The 19,684-nt window shown below is 41.6% G+C and overlaps 1 protein-coding gene across 1 annotated transcript in view; it reads left to right on the forward strand.

Annotated features, from left to right (window-relative positions):
* The first annotated feature begins 1,214 nt into the window (after positions 1 to 1,214).
* The window catches only part of desi2 (desumoylating isopeptidase 2), a 52,532-nt gene continuing 34,062 nt past the window's right edge, over positions 1,215 to 19,684 (forward strand). Inside the window, exon 1 of the mRNA XM_072580397.1 lies at positions 1,215 to 1,507. Within this exon, the coding sequence (XP_072436498.1) occupies positions 1,469 to 1,507 (39 nt within the window). The 5' untranslated portion in view covers positions 1,215 to 1,468. The remainder of the gene's footprint in view (positions 1,508 to 19,684) is intronic.

Consider the following 19,684-nt stretch of genomic DNA (forward strand, 5'->3'; position numbering starts at 1 on the left):
CAAGTACAAATTCACCCCACAAAATATGTGTGTGCATGTGGGTCTTTGTCTGTCTGTGTGTGTGTCTATCTGGGGTGGGGGTTGAGAGTGTGAGAAATTGTGCGTGTGTGTGTAGTGAGTGCAGTGTGTCTTAAGTCTGTGAGGGGGTGAGTGTGGGAGTGTGTGTATCTATAAGGGTGTGTGGGTGTCTGTGTGCGCGTCTGTGTGTACCTGTGTATGTGAGAGAGAGAGTGTGTGTGTAGTGCAATGGTGATCACCTGTAATGTGACATGAACCCAAGGTGCCATTTGAGGCCCTCCTTATGGGTACCGAACTTAGCTATCAGCCTCTGCTCGGCCACTTTCCTCTGCTGCCTGTCCCGAATCTGGATTAGTGGTGCTGGAAGAGCACAGCGGTTCAGGCAGCATCCAAGTAGCTTCGAAATTGACGTTTCGGGCAAAAGCCCTCCACCTTGGAGGATGATCACCCGAAGGTCTGAGGCTGAATGTCCTGGACCACTGAAGTGTTCCCCAACTGAGAGGGAACCCTCCTGTCTGTTGCTTGTTGTGCGGTGCCCATTCACCTGTTGTCGTAGCCTTTGCTCGGTTTCCTCACACACTTTCTCACACTCCCAACCCCCACCCCAGATAGATAGACAAAGACCCACATGCACACATATATTTTGTGTATTGAATTTGTACTTGCAGAGTTACGTTGCACTTTGCTCAAAAACTGCATACATTAATGTAGAACTCTGAGCTCAAAAACGGCATGAATTTATGTAGAACTCTGTTATCTCACTTTTGTATTATGTGTCATGATCGAGCCCTCCACTATCACCTGATGAAGGAGCGTCGCTCCAAAAGCTAGTGTGCCTTCAATCAAACCTGTTGGACAAAACCTGGTGTTGTGTGATTTTTAACTGTGAAAATTAATAGTGGATTAATGCAACGCCAGGACGTTTATAACAGTGTTGGAATGACGGTATCACACGCAGGTTCAAAAATTGGTCCTCTTGACTAATTTACAATAAGTTCATCCATATCCCGGTGACTGCTTTGCCCTGCTCTTCCGTTCGCCTGACGCTTGGTGTCGCTGCGAATCGCAATCACGCCCTCTCCTGTGGTTTCTGTCTCCATCATCACCGTCCCTGATGTGGCGCCCCCGAGCGGTGCGGAGGTTTGAGCTGCCGTCACCACCACCGCCGGTTTTCTGACGAGTTCCTCCTGTTATGCCGCCCCCGGGCGGTGCGGAGGGTCGAGGAACGGCTTCCACCTTCTTTTTTTTTGTCCGCCGACCATGGGGGCGAGCGGAGATCGGATGCGGTAGAGGAGTTGGCGCGCCGTTGCTGGTGGACCGGCGGTTGGCGGCGGAGACGGCGTCCTCCTCTCCTCTCGTCGCCCGGCGGAGGAGGAGAGGAAAACGCAAGGAAGCGGCGGGAGAGTAAAGGGGAAGCCCAGCCTGCGCCGGCCGCCGGCTCGGGGAAAGAATGGCCAACGAGTTAGTGATCCTCAACGTGTACGACATGGTGAGTGTGGGGGGGGAGGATGGGGTGGGGGGGTGGATTGGCGACTCTTTCTTTAACCCTCAATGTGCTCGGAATTTCACTCCGACACTAACCTCAGCTTGTGTTTGTGTGCGCCTTGTGCATTGAACAATAAATGTGTATGCATTTTGTTTAAACTGCCTCAATGTTTGTGTTGTATTGCTGCAAATATAACCTCAATAAATATAGGACCTCCAAAAGTGAGGCAGATCTAAAAAAAAATTACTTGAAGACTCACTCCAGCTCCTGTATTTGTTCATACAAACGGCACACTTCTGTGTGTCAACAGTTATACATCCAAACACACGTATACATAATAACTGTAGCTTGCAATTTAAGGGCTCTACTCTGCCTTAACTGAAGTAAATCCACTTCAGTTATTATCACATTTCAGATTTTGTTTGATCTGTCATTTAAAAGTTAAATTCCCATCATCGAACAGTTTGTCCTTTACAACTGCTTCGCTATTGTGTGATGACTTGTTCGAATAAAGGCATCTCCTCGCCTTCCTTTTCAACGAGATGTGGTTTGTGGTTAAAATAATTGTGGAAATCCCGTCTGAAGTGGAAACTTTGAGTCTAAAAACCTCGTCCAAAGCGTGTTTTCCATTAAAAGTTAAAATGTTTATTTTAAATTATTAGTGACACTATATCCATTTCTTTCATTTGTCAACAATGAGATTTAATCTCACCATTTTGTGTTTGAGATCATTGTAGTTTTTGTTGAATAAATTGAATCCTGAAGTTTGAAGCACACCCATTGTGAATTTTATCAAACTTAAATAATCCATTTTTCTTTCTAGTCCTATGGGAGTCCAATGTATTTAGAGTTGCATAATAACACTATTATATCCATCTTGTTAATATTTAAAACTCAAAGTGAAAAGATCCACAAAAGACTGAAGACTCCATCCCTAGTGACTCCTGAATGAGGGAGCTTCAATTATTTTACAATGGTTGAATCAGTTGGATCAGTTTGGTGTTATGACATGATGTAGGTTTAACTGAATTAATTTGTCTCTTGTCTTGTCAACCTCCACCCCCGAAAGGTTTTACCAGTTCAATATAGGGGAATGACTACCAGTGTTCAGTCTTCATTTGGGAATAACATAGTCGCTACCCAGTGAGCAGAGGAACTAATCTTCCCCAAAGACTAACATCAGTTTTAACGGTCAATATAGATTGAATTATAGGTATTATTGTATCATTTATCCTATCCTAGGATTATGTGGGAAGCAAGAGAGGAAATTGCAGTACCGTTGGCAATGATCTTCTCGTCTTCACTGGCAACTGGGGTGGTACCAGGGGACTGGAGAGTAGCGAATGTTGTGCCCCTGTTCAAAAAAGGGAATAGGGATAACCCCGGGAATTACAGGCCAGTTAGTCTTACTTCTGTGGTAGGCAAAGTAATGGAAAGGGTACTGAGGGATAGGATTTACGAGTATCTGGAAAGACACTGCTTGATTAGGGACAGCCAGCACGGATTTGTGAAGGGTAGGTCTTGCCTTACAAGTCTTATTGAATTCTTCGAGGAGGTGACCAAGCATGTGGATGAGGGTAGAGCAGTGGATGTAGTGTACATGGATTTTAGTAAGGCATTTGATAAGGTTCCCCATGGTAGGCTTATGCGGAAAGTCAGGAGGCATGGGATAGAGGGAAATTTGGCCAATTGGATAGAAAACTGGCTAACCGGTCGAAGTCAGAGAGTGGTGGTAGATGGTAAATATTCAGCATGGAGTCCAGTTACAAGTGGAGTTCCGCAGGGATCAGTTCTGGGTCCTCTGCTGTTTGTAATTTTTATTAATGACTTAGAGGAGGGAGTCGAAGGGTGGGTCAGTAAATTTGCAGATGATACAAAGATAGGTGGAGTTGTGGACAGTGAGGAGGGCTGTTGTCGGCTGCAGAGGGACTTAGATATGATGCAGAGCTGGGCTGAGGAGTGGCAGATGGAGTTCAACCCTGCCAAGTGTGAGGTTGTCCATTTTGGAAGAACAAATAAGAATGCGGAATACAGGGTTAATGGTAGGGTTCTTGGTCAGGTGGAGGAACAGAGGGATCTTGGGGTCTATGTACATAGATCTTTGAAGGTTGCCACTCAGGTGGATAGAGTTTGTAAGAAGGCCTATGGAGTATTATCGTTCATTAGCAGAGGGATTGAATTCAAGAGTCGTGAGGTGATGTTGCAGCTGTACAGGACTTTGGTTAGGCCACATTTGGAGTACTGTGTGCAGTTCTGGTCGCCTCACTTTAGGAAAGATGTGGAAGCTTTGGAGAGGGTGCAGAGAAGATTTACCAGGATGTTGCCTGGAATGGAGAATAGGTCGTACGAGGATAGGTTGAGAGTTCTCGGCCTTTTCTCGTTGGAACGGCGAAGAATGAGGGGTGACTTGATCGAGGTTTATAAGATGATCAGAGGAATACATAGAGTAGACAGTCAGAAACTTTTTCCCCGGGTACAACAGAGTGTTACAAGGGGACATAAATTTAAGGTGAAGGGTGGAAGGTATAGGGGAGATGTCAGGGGTGGGTTCTTTACCCAGAGAGTGGTGGGGGCATGGAATGCGCTGCCCGAGGGAGTGGTAGAGTCAGATTCATTGGCGACCTTTAAGCGGCATTTGGATAGGTACATGGATGGGTGCTTAATCTAGGATAGAAGTTCGGCACAACATCGTGGGCCGAAGGGCCTGTTCTGTGCTGTATTGTTCTATGTTCTATTATGTTTGGTGAGATTGTTCATTACAAAAGAGAAAGTGTCAGGGGTGTGACTTAGAAGAATTTAGTCACCTAATTTGCCTTTTAATAATTCCCGTGTGAGCAGCTAGTATCAGACAAGAGGAATGTATGTTCAAGTTCCCATTGTGGTTTAGTTCGGGGTAAGAACTTGTAATTGCTAATATTTTGAGCCACCATAGAATGGATTTGCATGCTCTGCCAACCACAGATAGTATATTTTCTCTTCTTGTACTCTAATAGAAGAAAAGCTTTTATGTCCTTTTACACTATCACTGTGCGTCTCAAATTGCTTTGCAGAAAATGAAGGACTTTTTAAAAAATGTGTAGTCGCAGTGGTAATGCATGAAATGTGGCAGCCATGTGTGCAACAAGTTCCCTCAAAAACCAATGCGACGAGGAACAGATAACCTGCTTTGTGATGTTGGGTGAGGGATAAATACTGGCAGGACACCAGGGATAACTGCCCCTGTGCTTCACAGACGTGCAATGAGTTCTTTCATAGCCACCCAAGGAAGCAAATTGAGTGTCAATTTAACATCTCACCTGAGATGTTAAGCCTGAAGAGAACTTGAATCTTGTGACTCAAGTGAGAGTGTTACCAACTGAACCACAACTGATGCCACAAAGGAATTCAGTTGGTACACCAGTTGAATATTTTGCATCTTAGACCAGTGAAGGCTAATGTATCATTTGTATTACATAATTAACTTTGTAATGGGAGTACAAAATAAATAAAGTGGCATTCTTCCTTCTTCACAAGATGGTTTACTCTTTGCCTAGAGTATAGCATAACTGGACACAAACACAGTTGGTAGTGTTTGTTGGTGATCACAGGCAGACCCAGCAATAAACTAATATGAAATTCACAGCCAAAATGATGAGTTTGTATTGTGATTCGGGGAAGATGAAGATACAGAAGATCAAAGACATGGCATTTCGGTAAATTTAAAGTTCTTAGTTTAATGAACAAGTATTAGTTTTGGCTAACTTCAGAATCCATCTTACCTTTGCTTACTTGGGCAGCTGTAAGATTTCAAATAGCGTTTATCCCAGTCTAGTGTACAGATATATTGGGACAACATTTAACTCCATGGTTACAGAATTCAAAGCAGATTTATGTAGTCCTATGTTATTAAACAGGTTGTGCAGCAAAATTAAAACAAACTTTTTTTTAACAAGTTTAATGGTACGTATTTTTGCTGCAGATGATTCTGCAAATCGAAATGATCATTTTATACCTGAGTACCAACTGTGCATTATCAAGTATTTGTTCACCTTATAATTTTTTTGTTTTAGTGTTGGAGTCACTTATTTGCTCTATTAGAAAATTGTTTAATGACAGAACTATGCTTTGAATGTAGGGAAGAGCCATCTTTAATCATCAAATATTGCACACTTAAAATGAGCTGCATAATTCCATGTCGTTAACATTTGGATAACATGCATTCAGGTGGTGTAGACCTCTTGTTCCACTGCGTACCACCTGTGGTTTAATTTGACTGAATTCTGAGCACAGCCAGTTGTATCATATTTCAGTGATTGTGCAATGTGATTACAATACAGGTTACATGAGTGAAACTCTACAGGTTTTTACTTAAAGTACTTTGGTCAGATTCTGATCCTGCAGTATTTACCTCAGAGGTCAGTTTTAAAAATTCAGACTACTTATGATAATTTTGCATTTTTTCTGAGCTTGATGATGGCCTGTACCCCATGTGGCTGTGGATTAGAAGGCTGCATGTTTGATTCTTTTGTGTGTTGAGTTAATTTGTCTTACAGGCATGAGATAAGTAATTACAATTCCGAGTCTTCTTCCTTGTTAAATGGAAACAGATCCTTCAGCCCAACTTGTCTATGCCATCCAGGATTCCTAAAATGATCTCCGCCCATTTGCCTGCATTTAGCCCATATCCTTCAAACCTTTCCTATCCATGTACCTATCCAAATGTCTTTTAAATGTAATTGTACTTGCATGTACTACTTCCTCTGGCAGTTCATTCCATATAGGCATTACCCTCCATGAAAATGTTGCCCCTTGGGTCCCTTTTAAATCTTTCCCTTCTCAACCTTAAACCTATGCTGTCTAGTTTTGGACCCCTTGGGGAAAAGACCTTGGCTATTCACCTTTTCTATGCCCCATGTGATTTGATAAACCTATATAAAGTCACTCCTCAGCCTCCTACACTGCAGGGGAAAATGTCTCCGCCTTTCCGCATAGCTCAAACTCTCTTGTCTTAGTAACATCTTTGTAGATTTTTTTTGTACCCTTTACAGTTTAAGAACATCCTTTCTATAGCAAGGCGACCAGAATTGCACACAGTAGTCTAAAACGTAGCTTTTACCAGTTTCTCGTAAAGCTGTAACATTACCCCTCAATCCTGTACTCAATGCTCTGACTGATAAAAGGCAAGTGTGCCAAATGCCGCCTTCACCACCCATGCACTTGTGACACCACTTTCAAGGAACCTTGTATCTTCACCGCTGGATCTCCCCGTTTGACAACACTCCCCAGAATTCTAACATTAACTGTGTAAGCCCTGCGCTGGTTTATCCTATCAAAATGCAACACCTTGCATTCACAAATTACACTCCCGTTACCATTTCTCGGCTCACTGGTCCAGTTGATGGAAGTTGCATTGGCAAATGGGTATCTATGATTGTGTAAAGACAGTGTCTCTCTTTTTAATTGGACAGAAATGGGGAAAGGGGCTGCTTTTGAAAACAGGATTGTGGGAAGGACTATTACACATTTTTCCAAGCAGGAGCAAATTACTGCAGATGCTGGAATCTGTACTGAAAACAACCAATATTGGAGAGCACAGCAGGTCAGACAGCATCCATGGAGAGAGGGCAAGCTAATGTTTAGAGTCTAGATGGCTCATCTCAATGAACCCTGTGGTCAAGACTAACTTGAGCTGCTACCAGGGTCTAAAAGATAGGCAAATTGGGAAATTTTGCATAGTTTGATAAGTTCTTTCATCTTTATGATGATTCCTGTAATAGCAGGGTTGATTTCCCAGTGAAGCATAACAGTAGCAGTTGTGAGATTAGGACTGAAGTGAGGTTTAATACCCTCCCAGTTAATGCGTGATCAATAGGGTTTCCTAATGCTTAGCTAAGAATGATGGTCACTTGGGACATTCCCAGGATAGCTTAGGCTAACATTATCCCAAGGAGTGAAGACAAATGGGAGAAAGAACTGGAGGGGGAAAGTGACTATTTCATGGCATTTGAACAGCTTATACATTGCAAAAAATAGCAAATAATAAATTTTGTCATGGATGATTTGGCAATTGTGCTGGCTGTCCCTCATTCTGGAACTGGAAGATCTGGGAGGTAATCTGGATGGCTATCCGGCAGTACTATTTCAGATCAATTGCCCTTCTTGTTCCAGATGTGTTTCCAACCATGGTTGAAAAGAAACAATTCACTTGTTGAATTTCTCAGTGCTTCCTGCAGTTGTGAGCTGTACAAAATCCTGACATAAGAATCCATGGTGAATGCAGGCAGATGTTCTTATGAAGGAAAATTTCAGGAAATCACAGCATATTTTAAAAATCTTTCATGCTATTTCCGGACAATTCTGGTCTCAGCTCGTCAGTTGGAGGTGTCTAAGCTCGTCCCATTTCACTGCCCTTTCCCTATACATTTAATTCTCTCAAACGCTTGTTCTCTTCCCACTTTAAGAATGAGAACATTGGCGTAGTAATATTACTAACTAGTAATGCAGTGTCATGAACGATAATCTGGAGTCATTAGTTCAAATCCCACCATACAAGCTGGGGAATTTAAAATCAGTTAACTAAATAAACCTGGGATAAAATAAAACTAGCCTCCATAACTGTGACCATGCCATTACTAATTGTCAGAATTACCCAGTACTCTCAATCAACAACAAAGTAGTGGAAGGTGCAAGTCTTCAGAGGCTTAATCAATAACCTTCTGTGCACCATTTGATCAAAAGTAGGGACATTTGCTAATTACAAAGTCATCAATTCTATTGGTAACTCTTCATATCTGAAGTAATCCATGACCACAAACTTGTCCAACATTCAGTCTTGAGCTGATAACTGGTGCAACTTGTGTGTCATGATTGCCAGACAATGACCATCTTTAATAAGGGAACGTTTGATCACACCACCCTATGCTCTGACATTCAAAAGCATTACGTGAATCTCCCTCATCATTGACCTGATATCTGCTCTTGGGTATGTGGAGATAGTAGTAGAGATGTACAGCATGGAAAACAGACCCTTCGGTCCAACCCGTCCATGCCAACCAGATATCCCAACCCAATCTAGACCCACCTGCCAGCACCTGGCCCATATCCCTCCAAACCCTTCCTATTCATATACCCATCCAAATGCCTCTTAAATGTTGCAATTGTACCAGTCTCCACCACTTGCTCTGGCACCTCATTCCATTCATGTACCACCCTCTGCATGAAACAGTTGCCCCTTAGGTCTCTTTTATATTTTTCCCCTCTCACTCTAAACCTATGCCCTCTAGTTCTGGACTCCTCGAACCCCAGGGAAAAGACTTTGTCTATTTATCCTATCCATGCCCCTCATAACTTTGTAAACCTCTATAAGGTCACCCCTCAGCCTCTGACGCTCCAGGGAAAACATCCCCAACCTGTTCAGCCTCTCCCTGTAGCTCAGATCCTCCAACCCTGGCAACATCCTTGTACATCTTTTCTGAACCCTTTCACATTTCACATCTTTCCAATAGGAAGGAGACCAGAATTGCACGCAATATTCCAACAATGGTCTAACCAATGTTCTGTACAGCCGCAACATGACCTCCCAACTCCTGTACTCAATACTCTGACCAATAAAGGAAAACATACCAAACGCAGCCTTCACTATCCTATCTACCTGCGACTCCACTTTCAAGGAACTATGGACCTGCACTCCACAGTCTCTTTGTTCAGCAACACTCTCTAGGACCTAACCATTAAGTATGTAAGTCCTGCTAAGATTTGCTTTCCTAAAATACAGCACCTCGCATTTATCTGAATTAAACTTCATCTGCCACTTCTCAGCCCATTGGCCCATCTGATCAAGATTTTGCAAGTTGTCACCATCTATTTCCCTACATTCTATATCTTCCATACCCTTTTTCACAGTAAATACTGATGCAAAATGCTCGCTTAGTATCTCCCCCATTTTCTGCGGCTCCACACAAAGGCCGCCTTGCTGATCTTTGTGGGGCCCTATTCTCTCCCTAGTTATCCCTTTGTCCTTAATGTATTTGTAAAAACCCTTTGGATTCTCCTTAATTCTGTTTGCCAAAGCTATCTCATGTCCCCTTTTTGCCCTCCTGATTTCCCTCTTAAGTATACTCCTGCTTCCTTTATACTCTTCTAAGGATTCACTCGATCTATCCTGTCTACACCTTTCATATGTTTCCTTCTTTTTCTTAACCAAACCCTCATTTCTTTAGTCATCTAGCATTCCCTATACCTACCAGCCTTTCCTTTCACCCTGACAGGAAAATACTTGCTCTTGATTCTCGTTATTTCATTTCTGAAGGCTTCCCACAGCCGTCCCTTTACCTGCGAACATCTGCCCCCAATAAGCTTTTGAACGTTCTTGCCTAATACCGTCAAAATTGGCCTTTCTCCAATTTAGAACTTCAACTTTTAGATCTGGTCTATCCTTTTCCATCGCTATTTTAAATCTAATAGAATTATGGTCGCTGGCCCCAAAGTGCTTCCACCACTGACGCCTCAGTCACCTGCCTTATTTGCCAAGAGTAGGTCAAGTTTTGCACCTTCTCTAGTAGATACAACCACATACTGAATCAGAAAATAGTCTTGTACGCACTTAACAAATTCCTCTCCATCTAAACCCTTAACACTATGGCAGTCCCAGTCGCTGTTTGGAAAGTTAAAATCTCCTACCATAACCACCCTATTATTCTTACAGATAGCTGAGACCTCCTTACAAGTTTGTTTCTCAATTTCCCTCTGACGATTGGGGGGGGGGGGGTCTATAATACAATCCCAATAAGGTGATCATCCCTTCCTTATTTCTCAGTTCTACCCAGATAACTTCCCTGGATGTATTTCCAGGAATATCCTCCCTCAGCACAGCTGAAATGCTATCCCTGATCAAAAATGCCACTCCCCCATCTCTCTTGCCTCCCTTTCTGTCTGTCCTGTAGCATTTGTATCCTGGAACATTAAGTTGCCAGTCCTGCCCATCCCTGAGCCATGTTTCCGTAATTGCTATGATATCCCAGTCCCATGTTCCTAACCATGCCTGAGTTCATCTGCTTTCCCTGTTAGGCCCCTTGCATTGAAATAAATGCAGTTTAGTTTATTAGTCCTACCTTGTCCCTGCCTGCCCTGACTGTTTGACTCTTCTCTTCTCAACTGTACCAGTCTGAAATTAATCTCTTTCCTCACTATCTCCCTGAGTCACACACCTTACTAGTTTAAATCTCCCAAGCAAATCTTCCTGCCAGTATATTAGTCCCCTTCCAATTTAGGTGCAAACCGTCCTTCTTGTGCAGGTCACTTCTACCCCAAAAGAGATTCCAGTGGTCCAAAAATGTGAATCCTTCTTCCATACATCAGCTCCTCAGCCATGCGTACATCTGCTCTATCCTCCTATTCCTGCCCTCACTAGCTTTTTTGTAGCACTGGGAGTAATCCAGATATTACTATTCTCGAGGACCTCCTTTTTAAATTCCTCTTTGTAATCTCCCTTCGGAATCTCAACCTTTTCCCTTCCTCACTTACCCTGCCTTATTTCCCAGGAGAAGAAAAGGTTTTGCTCCTTCTCTAGTCGGTATATCCACATACTAAATAAGATATATTTCTTGTACCCACTTAAATTCCTCTCCATCCAAGCCTTTAATACTATGGCAGTTTTGGTCTGTGTTTGAAAATTTAAAATCTCCTACCAGTACAAGCCTATTATGCATATAGATTGAGATTTCCTTCCAAATTGGGTTCTCACTTTCCTGCTGACTATTTGGGGTGGGGGAAGCTATAGTATCATCCCAATAAGGGATAATTTTTCAGCTCCACCCAAATATCTTCACTGGAGTACACCCATGAGTATCCTCCTCAAGGACAGCCATGTTATCCCAAAACAAAAGCCACTTTTCTGATTCTCCCTTGACCGCCCCCCCAAACTTTTTCTGTTCTTCCTGTATTATTTATACCCTGAAACATTAAGTTGCCAGTCCTGTCCATCCTTGGGCCATGTTAAAGTGATTGAAATTGGGCGTACCTACAAGTGGAACTTACCATAAGATAGGATATGCACTGTGGAGCTTTGGAAAGCAATTCCGTACAAAACATTAGAGTGTTAATCTTGGAAATGATGCAGTTGGTGAGGCCTTTAGAAGAGTGGTGTCTGTTATTTAAGAAATGAGTGCTAAATGCTACCTTTGTTAACCATGCCCAACTCCATGAAAATAATTCACTTTTAAAAATTAGTCTCATAACATTGACGAGCTCATACAAGTAAAGGAGAGAAATTTGTTGCTACTGCAATCAGGCTAGACAATGTAATAATCTCACTCGGCCATTAAGGTAAGTTAATGTCCTAGGTCATAATTTAACTTCAGATCTAGTCTGCCCATTTGGGAAGGTGCTTATGGATTATTTCATTGTTGGAGTAATGTTTTTCAGGTCAGATATTAAATCTCCATCTTTTGACGGGATTCAAATGGATGACAATGATTCTGTAGTAACATTCGAAGAGGGAGTTAACCTCATCTCTTGGCAAAGCTCCTTTCATTATCACTTAATAAAATAAATATTCGGCTGAACACTTGACTGTTCCTTTCTAGAATGTTACTATGTAGAATGCATATAGATATACGCAGATGTGAATGGATCTCGGGTTATAAATTCAGGTGTACTTTGGGTTATAAATTCAGGACTATATCAGTTGCATAGCTGCTGCCTTTTGAACCAGAAATCTTTTATGATGCTTCAAATTGATATTAGTGTGGAAATAATTCACTCATTAACTTTACTTGCAATGGTTTAAAATAATTTGTCACACTTCACAGGGAAAACACACTTGAAATCGAGCCCCATTATTCCTAGAGTTGTTTAGATCCACGTTGACGAAAAGCACAGACTTAAGTTTCAGTACTTAACAGGAATTACTGTTTATTATAAGTAGTTAGATCCAAGGAACAGGTAGACAACTATAAACTATTGACACATGACTTGGCTGTTTAAAACTATAATCCCTGATACATACTCATAGGCACAAAGGAAAGCGTTGGCATCATGGGTGGATGTAGATCTGAGAAGGCTGTTCAGTGGTTCCCATCCTTAGAGTTTTCTGAGATGATCCTTTCAGCTTGTCAGGACTTGCCATTCATCGATTTATTTTCTCCAGATAACCAGTAAGTCCGACTTTGCAATTTGTGTAAGAGCCATAGCTTGCAGCAGCTGGTGGGAGGAAAATAAACTGGCTTTCTTCCGGTTTTAGGTCCTTTTTGCTCTGGAGAAAAGGACAACAGCTGTACTTCCCAACCTCTGGAAGCTTCCGGCTTTATCACCAACAGCCACAAGCTGTTCAGCTACCTGCCACTCGTAGTTGTTGATAGGCAGAGCGCCTTTGTTGTCAACAACTGGTCACCACTTTACAGACCAATCAGCTACCAGTTGTTGGCCAAATCTCACTTTGTACCCATTCTCAATGCCAGTTTGTCTGCAATAACCTGTACCACTGCTTGAACAAGCAATTGTGTAAACAACATTTGCAATAAGTGTTAGTAGCTTGCTTTTAAAATGTGCAGCTATCCATTCTATAATCTTTAGTTTCATAATGATCCTTTTCCCATTTCGGTCAACAAATCAAAAATGCAGAAAAATAAGGTATGATCTGTACAGATATCTTTTAGTGTTATTGATACTGGTATATGTGCATACTCAGTATTGTGTTGCCCACTGGGAGCAAAATGCAAGCTGATTCCCTTGCACCTGAATCGCTGTAGTACAGTTGGAACACATTCACCAATACCTTGCCTGGTCCTGCTTTCCTCTTTTGGGTCTTCATACGCCGACCTTAATGTGAAAATTGAATTTCCCACTTTCAGCTTATAATTGCTGATAAGTGTAGAGATTTGCTTCTATGCAATTATGCCTTCATAGTTCACGCTGTGACAAAATATCAAAGCTTATTCCCACCCATTGTGCAACTTACGATACAGCGGGGACTGCAGATGCTGGCGATCAAAGCTGAAAAATGTGGCACTGGAAAAGCACAGCAGATCAGGCAGCATCCAAGGAGCAGGAGAATCGACTTTTCTGGCATAAGGTCTTCATCAGAAATTTTGGGCGGGGACACACGCACCAAACAACCCCACCGCCCCCGTGGCTGACCTCTTCAACACCCCCGCCCCGCTCTCTCTGCCAAGGGCATACAAGGTCTGGGCTGACACCAATGCCAAATCCAAGCCACCCAATGCCTGGAGAAAGAAGACTTCATCTTCCACCTTAGGATCTTCCAACTACACTGCATCAACATCAACTTCACCAGTTTCCTCATCTCCCCTTCCTTCACCTCATCCCAGGTCCAACCCTCCAACTCGGCACCACCCTCTTGAGCGGTCCTACCTGTCCATCTTCCTTCCCACCTATCCGTTCCATCCTCCCCTCCAACATATCACCATCAACCCCCACCTCCATCCTTATATCGCCTTCCCAGCTACCCTGCCCACACTAATGTTCCCTATGCCCAAAACATTGATTTCTCCTCCTTGGATGCTGCCTTTCCTGCTTGCTTTTCCACTGCCACACTTTTTGACATTATACAGCTTGTGCATAGGCATGTGCTGACATGGGATGATATATCTCTGAGTGAACTTGGCTGAGTAACTTGTGCTTGTAAAGTGTCAGTAAATAAATGAATAGAGTACTTTGTGATTTTATTTGTGACATTGTTTGTTGCACGCAAAACCAGTAGCAAATGGATCTGCGTATGGTGTTGTTCTTGATAAGATTTGGGTAATTTGATTTGGAAAACCAGTACAGCATATGAAAAGTCCAACATATCTGAGGTAAACATCAGCTACTTAAAGAAGTCTGTATACTTTGCACACACTTAAGTAAAAATAACTGATAATTGTAAACCAGCTTGAAAATTTGAATACTGATATCTGCTTATTAATGTTACTGGGGGTCTTTCTAAGTGTTTCTGATGCCTAAGTGCATTGGCATCTCATAACAAGAACAATAACATAGTCTTGGAGTTGTACAACACGGAAACATACCCTTTGGTCCAACTTGTCTGTGCTGACCAGAAATCGCAACCTAACCATTTGCCAGCATTTGGCCCATATCCCTTTTAACCTTTCCTATTCATATAACCATCCAGATGTCTTTTAATTGATGTAATTGTACCAGCCTCCACCACTCCTTCTGCAGACAAGCAGGAGGCTGGGAGAACACAGCAAGCCAGGCAGCATCAGGAGGTGGAGAAGTCACCGTTTTGGGGCTTACAGACTGCTCCTGATGCTGCCTGGGGGCTTGCTGTGTTCTTCCAGCCTCCTGCCTGTCCACCTTGATTCCAGCATCTACAGTTTTTTTTGTCTCTGTCCACTTGGTCTGGCAGCTCATTCCATACACACACCACCCTTTGCATTAAAAAGTTGCACCTTAGGTCTCTTTTAAATCTTTCCCTCCTCACCCTAAACTAATGCCCTCTCATTCTGGACTCCACCCACCCCTCCAGGAAAAGACCATGTGTATTTACTGTGTCATACATTGATGAATGAACTGCAGTTTTATCCCAGTGGTCTTAGCCTTAATTCTGTGTGTTTCATACACATATCTGATCGCTCCGTCTTTCTTCCTATAGGCTCAGGACTAGTGGTCTTTATTTTTTAAGGAAGCACTGAGTTCCCACTACCAGTCCCCCCCTCACGAGCTGACACATCAGTGACTGCAGTATTGAAAATTTTAAAACGCTGGAAATCGCAGCAGGTGAGGCAGCATCCATGGAGCGGCAGCAAGCTAAAGTTTTGAGTCTGAATGACTCTTCATCGGAGCTGACATGAAGTGTGGAGGGGCAGCACTTATGCAACAGTGGAGGAATGGAGTTCTGGGTAGAAAGAGTGCTGACAGTGCAGATTAAGTGATATGGATGTGAGAATGGCAGAACAGCGATGTGTCTAACTGCCAAACAGGGAAGAACAGACAGTCCCACTGGAGTGGCAGGTGGGGAGAGAGGACATGGTGACAGAGAGTGCAACAAGTTAAAGGAAAGGAATGGGAGTGGGTTCACATTTTGAAGATGTTAATTCTAAGTCCAGAAGGTTGTAAAGTGCAGAGTCTGAAGTGACTGCTGTATGTTGCTTTTGTACATCTGTAAAGGTCTCCAGCCCTGCAGCCTTCTGAGGTATCTGTGCTCATCTCTTTCTGCCCTCTTGAATAACCCTGATATTAATTACTTTGCCATTGATGGTGACACCTATAGTTTCCTTGACCCTAAGCTCTGAAATTCCCAATCCTACACACCTCTACCTCACTTTCCTCTTTTAAGACACTCTTTGACCAGGCTTTTCATCATCTGATCTAATATCTCCTTATCTCTGTGGTGTACTTTATTTCATATAATCATGCACACCTTTGTGGGATGTTATAATTACTTTAAATGCTCACGTTCAAGTCTCACCTTCTCCAGTCATAAAGTGTGCGAACAGAAGTTTCAAAATATGCACCTTAGCAACCTAACCATTAGCGTTCTTTTGATGAAGTGATAGCCACCTCTGGGCCAGAGATCTGGGTTCAAGAACCATTTGCTTTCCATGATTCTGTGACAGGATTGGTAGATTAAGATAGCATGGAAGTCAATCAGCTCACTGCTAGTGCTATTAGAAAGGTCTACATTGCAACAGATATAGCTGTTGAACTATGATATAAGATACAAGATCTCTGCATTTGTTTATAACCTTTGAACAGTTTATGGCACTGGAGTCATGTTCAGGATGCATGAGACAGATAAAAGGAGAGAAAAGAGATTTTACAAAAATAATAACCAAGCAGTAGATAAAATTATGTACAGAAAACCAGTTTTACCATATACAGTAGACTCCCAATCATGTTCTGTAGTGTCACTTAAAACTTCATCTTTTTAATGATTTTTAAAATATATATAAATATTTAGCAAAGACATCTATTTTAACATGTTCTTGTCAAAACCTCTAATTGCTTCCTCGCCAGCCTATCCTACCCTCTGACTCATTATGCGCAATACTATGTATGTGAAAAGCAGACGAGAAAACTGTGTTTCCTTGATCAGAGAAGAATAAGGAGTGATTCACTGGAATTATTCAATGTCTCGAGGGATTTGGATAGTTTTTCCTCAGTTACATTGTTTCCAGTGGCAGATGAGTCAGAAACCAAGGTCACAGTTTGAAAACAGTTGACAAGTGAACTAGCAACAAGACGAGAATTTTTTTTGTTAATTCAGAACTTATTTATGGGTCTGGAAGATACTGCATGAAAGCAGATTCAGTAATAAACGTTCAAAGAAGGGGAAATATTTGCAACTAGATTGAGATGAGGAAGGGAAAAACATCAGGGGTAATTAATCAGCATTTTCAAAGCACCAGAACAGAGAGAATGGGCTGAACAGAATCTTTCTGATGCCTGATGGTGACATATAATAATCCTATCTATGATCGTTGGGAACACTACTTGCAAGTTGTACAAGGCAGAGAGGGCGCATTTAAAGTTTTGGTCCAGAGACATGGGGTGTTGAGAGGCAGAAGCTTTTTACATTAAGGACCTCACTGGCAATGAAAGGTGGTGGAAGTAGCAGTGATGAATGATCACAAAAGGCAATTAAGCACTTCAGTGAAATAAACTTGTAGGATTATACAGAGAGCAGATGAATCCAGCTTTCTGGATTCTCCAGAAAATCACCATGGCTTTGAATGGCTCATTCCACAGAAGAAAATAAAAAGTGGCAATGAGTGTGTAACTATTTGGGCCAGAATATATTCCGAATTGTCCTGGAGAAGGCAATGGTCAGCTGCCTTCCTCAACAGTTTTGGCTTGTTTATTATTGGTACAACCACAGGATTGGAGAGAAATACTCTCAGCAAGGACCCTCTAATTCACCCAAAATTGCCAGTAAAATTCAGCAAGTATGGCAGCATCTGTGGAAAGAAAATAGAGTTACCATTTCAGGTCCAGTGAGTCTTCTTCTGAAACTTGACTTTGCTTTCTATCTGCAGATGCTGCCAGACCTGCTGAATTCTCCAGCAATTTCTGTTCTTGTTTCAGATTTCCAGCATTTGCAGTTCTTGTTTTATTTCTGCAATTCCACATTACATTGGCAGTCCTCCCCTCATTTCTCCCTGCCCCAACAAGTAATTGAAATTTCAGTTTAATGAAAACCTGATTTTCTAAAAATTAGCATGGGCTTCCTTATCTACAGGATTTGAAATTGTGGAAAATCTAGAAATTGAGTTGCCTTCATTTTTCTTTCTTCCTTATTTCCCCATCAATTATTTTCCCCAAAAAAGCTGTCTTCTATTATACAGCTCTGTTCAGTGAGCAAGAGAAATGCACTGCAGCATATTGTTTGCTGTTAAAATGATGCTTCTCCCTTCTTTGCTTCCCTTCCCCTTGATAAATGTGGATGTTTATCATTCTCGTGTAACCTGCTAACTGGTTCAAAATTTAACATGTTGCTGAAATTCACCTGTGATGGCAGTCAAGGCAAAGCTGTGGATTCTGAATTGACACATTGTGCAAGGTGAATACAATTCTATGTTCATAAGATCCAAATACATTCATATGTAAATCTCCTTAAACCATGGATTTTGCTTTCAGCATGATGTGTTGTCAGATAATGAGCTTAGGTAACCAGTAAATAATCCTACCATTTGTCCACAGCCACGAGAACTCTAATGGTAAAGGCAATTGTTGAAATTTATCGAAACCGAAGGAATAAAAATAAGTTTGGTTATTATAATCAAATTAACCAATATTGAGAAATTTTATTGGATAGTGGTCAGAGGAACTACAGTTCCGTTACAAAATGAATTGACACAATGACTATTTGGGAACAAGAAAAACTGAGCCGTGTAAGAAATTACAAACATTGCATGTCACAAGAGTCTGTAGTAAGTAATAGAAACCATATTGAAGTGTAACTGCGTGGTCATCTCTCAGGTATTGTTAGCAAAGTCCTCTAATCTGTCAACACAAGATATTCCCAACATTAATCGACGGGATCATTATGAGACAATTTGGGCACTAGTAGCTGTGGCTGGTAGTTCCTATCATCCTGGACTAACTTTCTCGATATAGCTGTCTGCTTGAGCATTGCTCTCTGAAATATAACCATGTCAAGTGTTGCAGTGAATTGAAATTGTGTACTGCAATTCCAGACATTGTTTCATGTCTACTTGGGCTACTCCTGTTCAGAGTACCAATTGTGACCTTTTTTATTTGAAGCACTTTTGGAACTTGAAATATGGTTTATAAAACTGTTATTAAACTTTGAGGTTAGGCATACAGCACATTTGTTCTCAAAGAAATTGCTTCAAAATAACCGCACATATGAAAATTAATTTGTGTATCCTGCAGGCGTTCGGTGACCTAAGGATTAAATGGCTTCTGGCTGTAATTGAATCCTGTGGTTAAATTACAGCTTCATTCTCACTTTCTACCATGCAGCACTTCTACAAAGTAATCAAAATAAATGAAAACTATACACACCATCAATTCATGTACTGTAGTCACTTCAATACAGAAAGTGTCCTAAAGCAGAGTACATTGTCATAATGTCTGTTCAAGCAGGGAGTTGTTATTTGGGTTTAAGGTAGGTTTTGGGATGGGGAGGCAAAGCACTTTATGGAAATAGATCAATGAAATAGAGTGTGGGCAATTGAGTTTTGGATGAAATGAAGGTTAGACTATGAAAGTTTTGAGGCTAGAACTTTCAGAAGACATGGATGATTATTTTAGTAGTAGATAAGTTGAAATTGGAGAGTAAGGGTGTGGGCAGAAACTCAACCCAATGCAAAGGACAATATTGAAGTTCAGAATGATGAGCTTTAGCCCAAACAGGAGCCAAGTAGAAAGATGAAATTCGTGGCAAGGTTGCAAAGGCAATGGTTAATTCTAGTTCTGAAATGACAGGAAACAGTGCTGAGGTGACACTAATTAAAGATTGTGTGCAATTATTCTGGCATTGGAAGGCAAAATGGGGTTTCATAACTAATTAGGATAAACAATATAGAAAATAGTAAATCCCAAAATTGTTCTGCAAAGTAACATTTTATTGAGCATTTCGGTGGTTTCTATAAGAATTCAGGAACCAATTTATAGAAAAAAGGATCTGAACCATATCTATCCACTTAGTTGTTTCTATAGCACAGTGATTTATTTATAAAAACAAATAGTTCCTCATGTACAAACTGTTTACATAAC

Source organism: Chiloscyllium punctatum, chromosome 11 (genome assembly GCF_047496795.1).
Source record: "Chiloscyllium punctatum isolate Juve2018m chromosome 11, sChiPun1.3, whole genome shotgun sequence".
Classification (NCBI taxonomy): domain Eukaryota; kingdom Metazoa; phylum Chordata; class Chondrichthyes; order Orectolobiformes; family Hemiscylliidae; genus Chiloscyllium; species Chiloscyllium punctatum.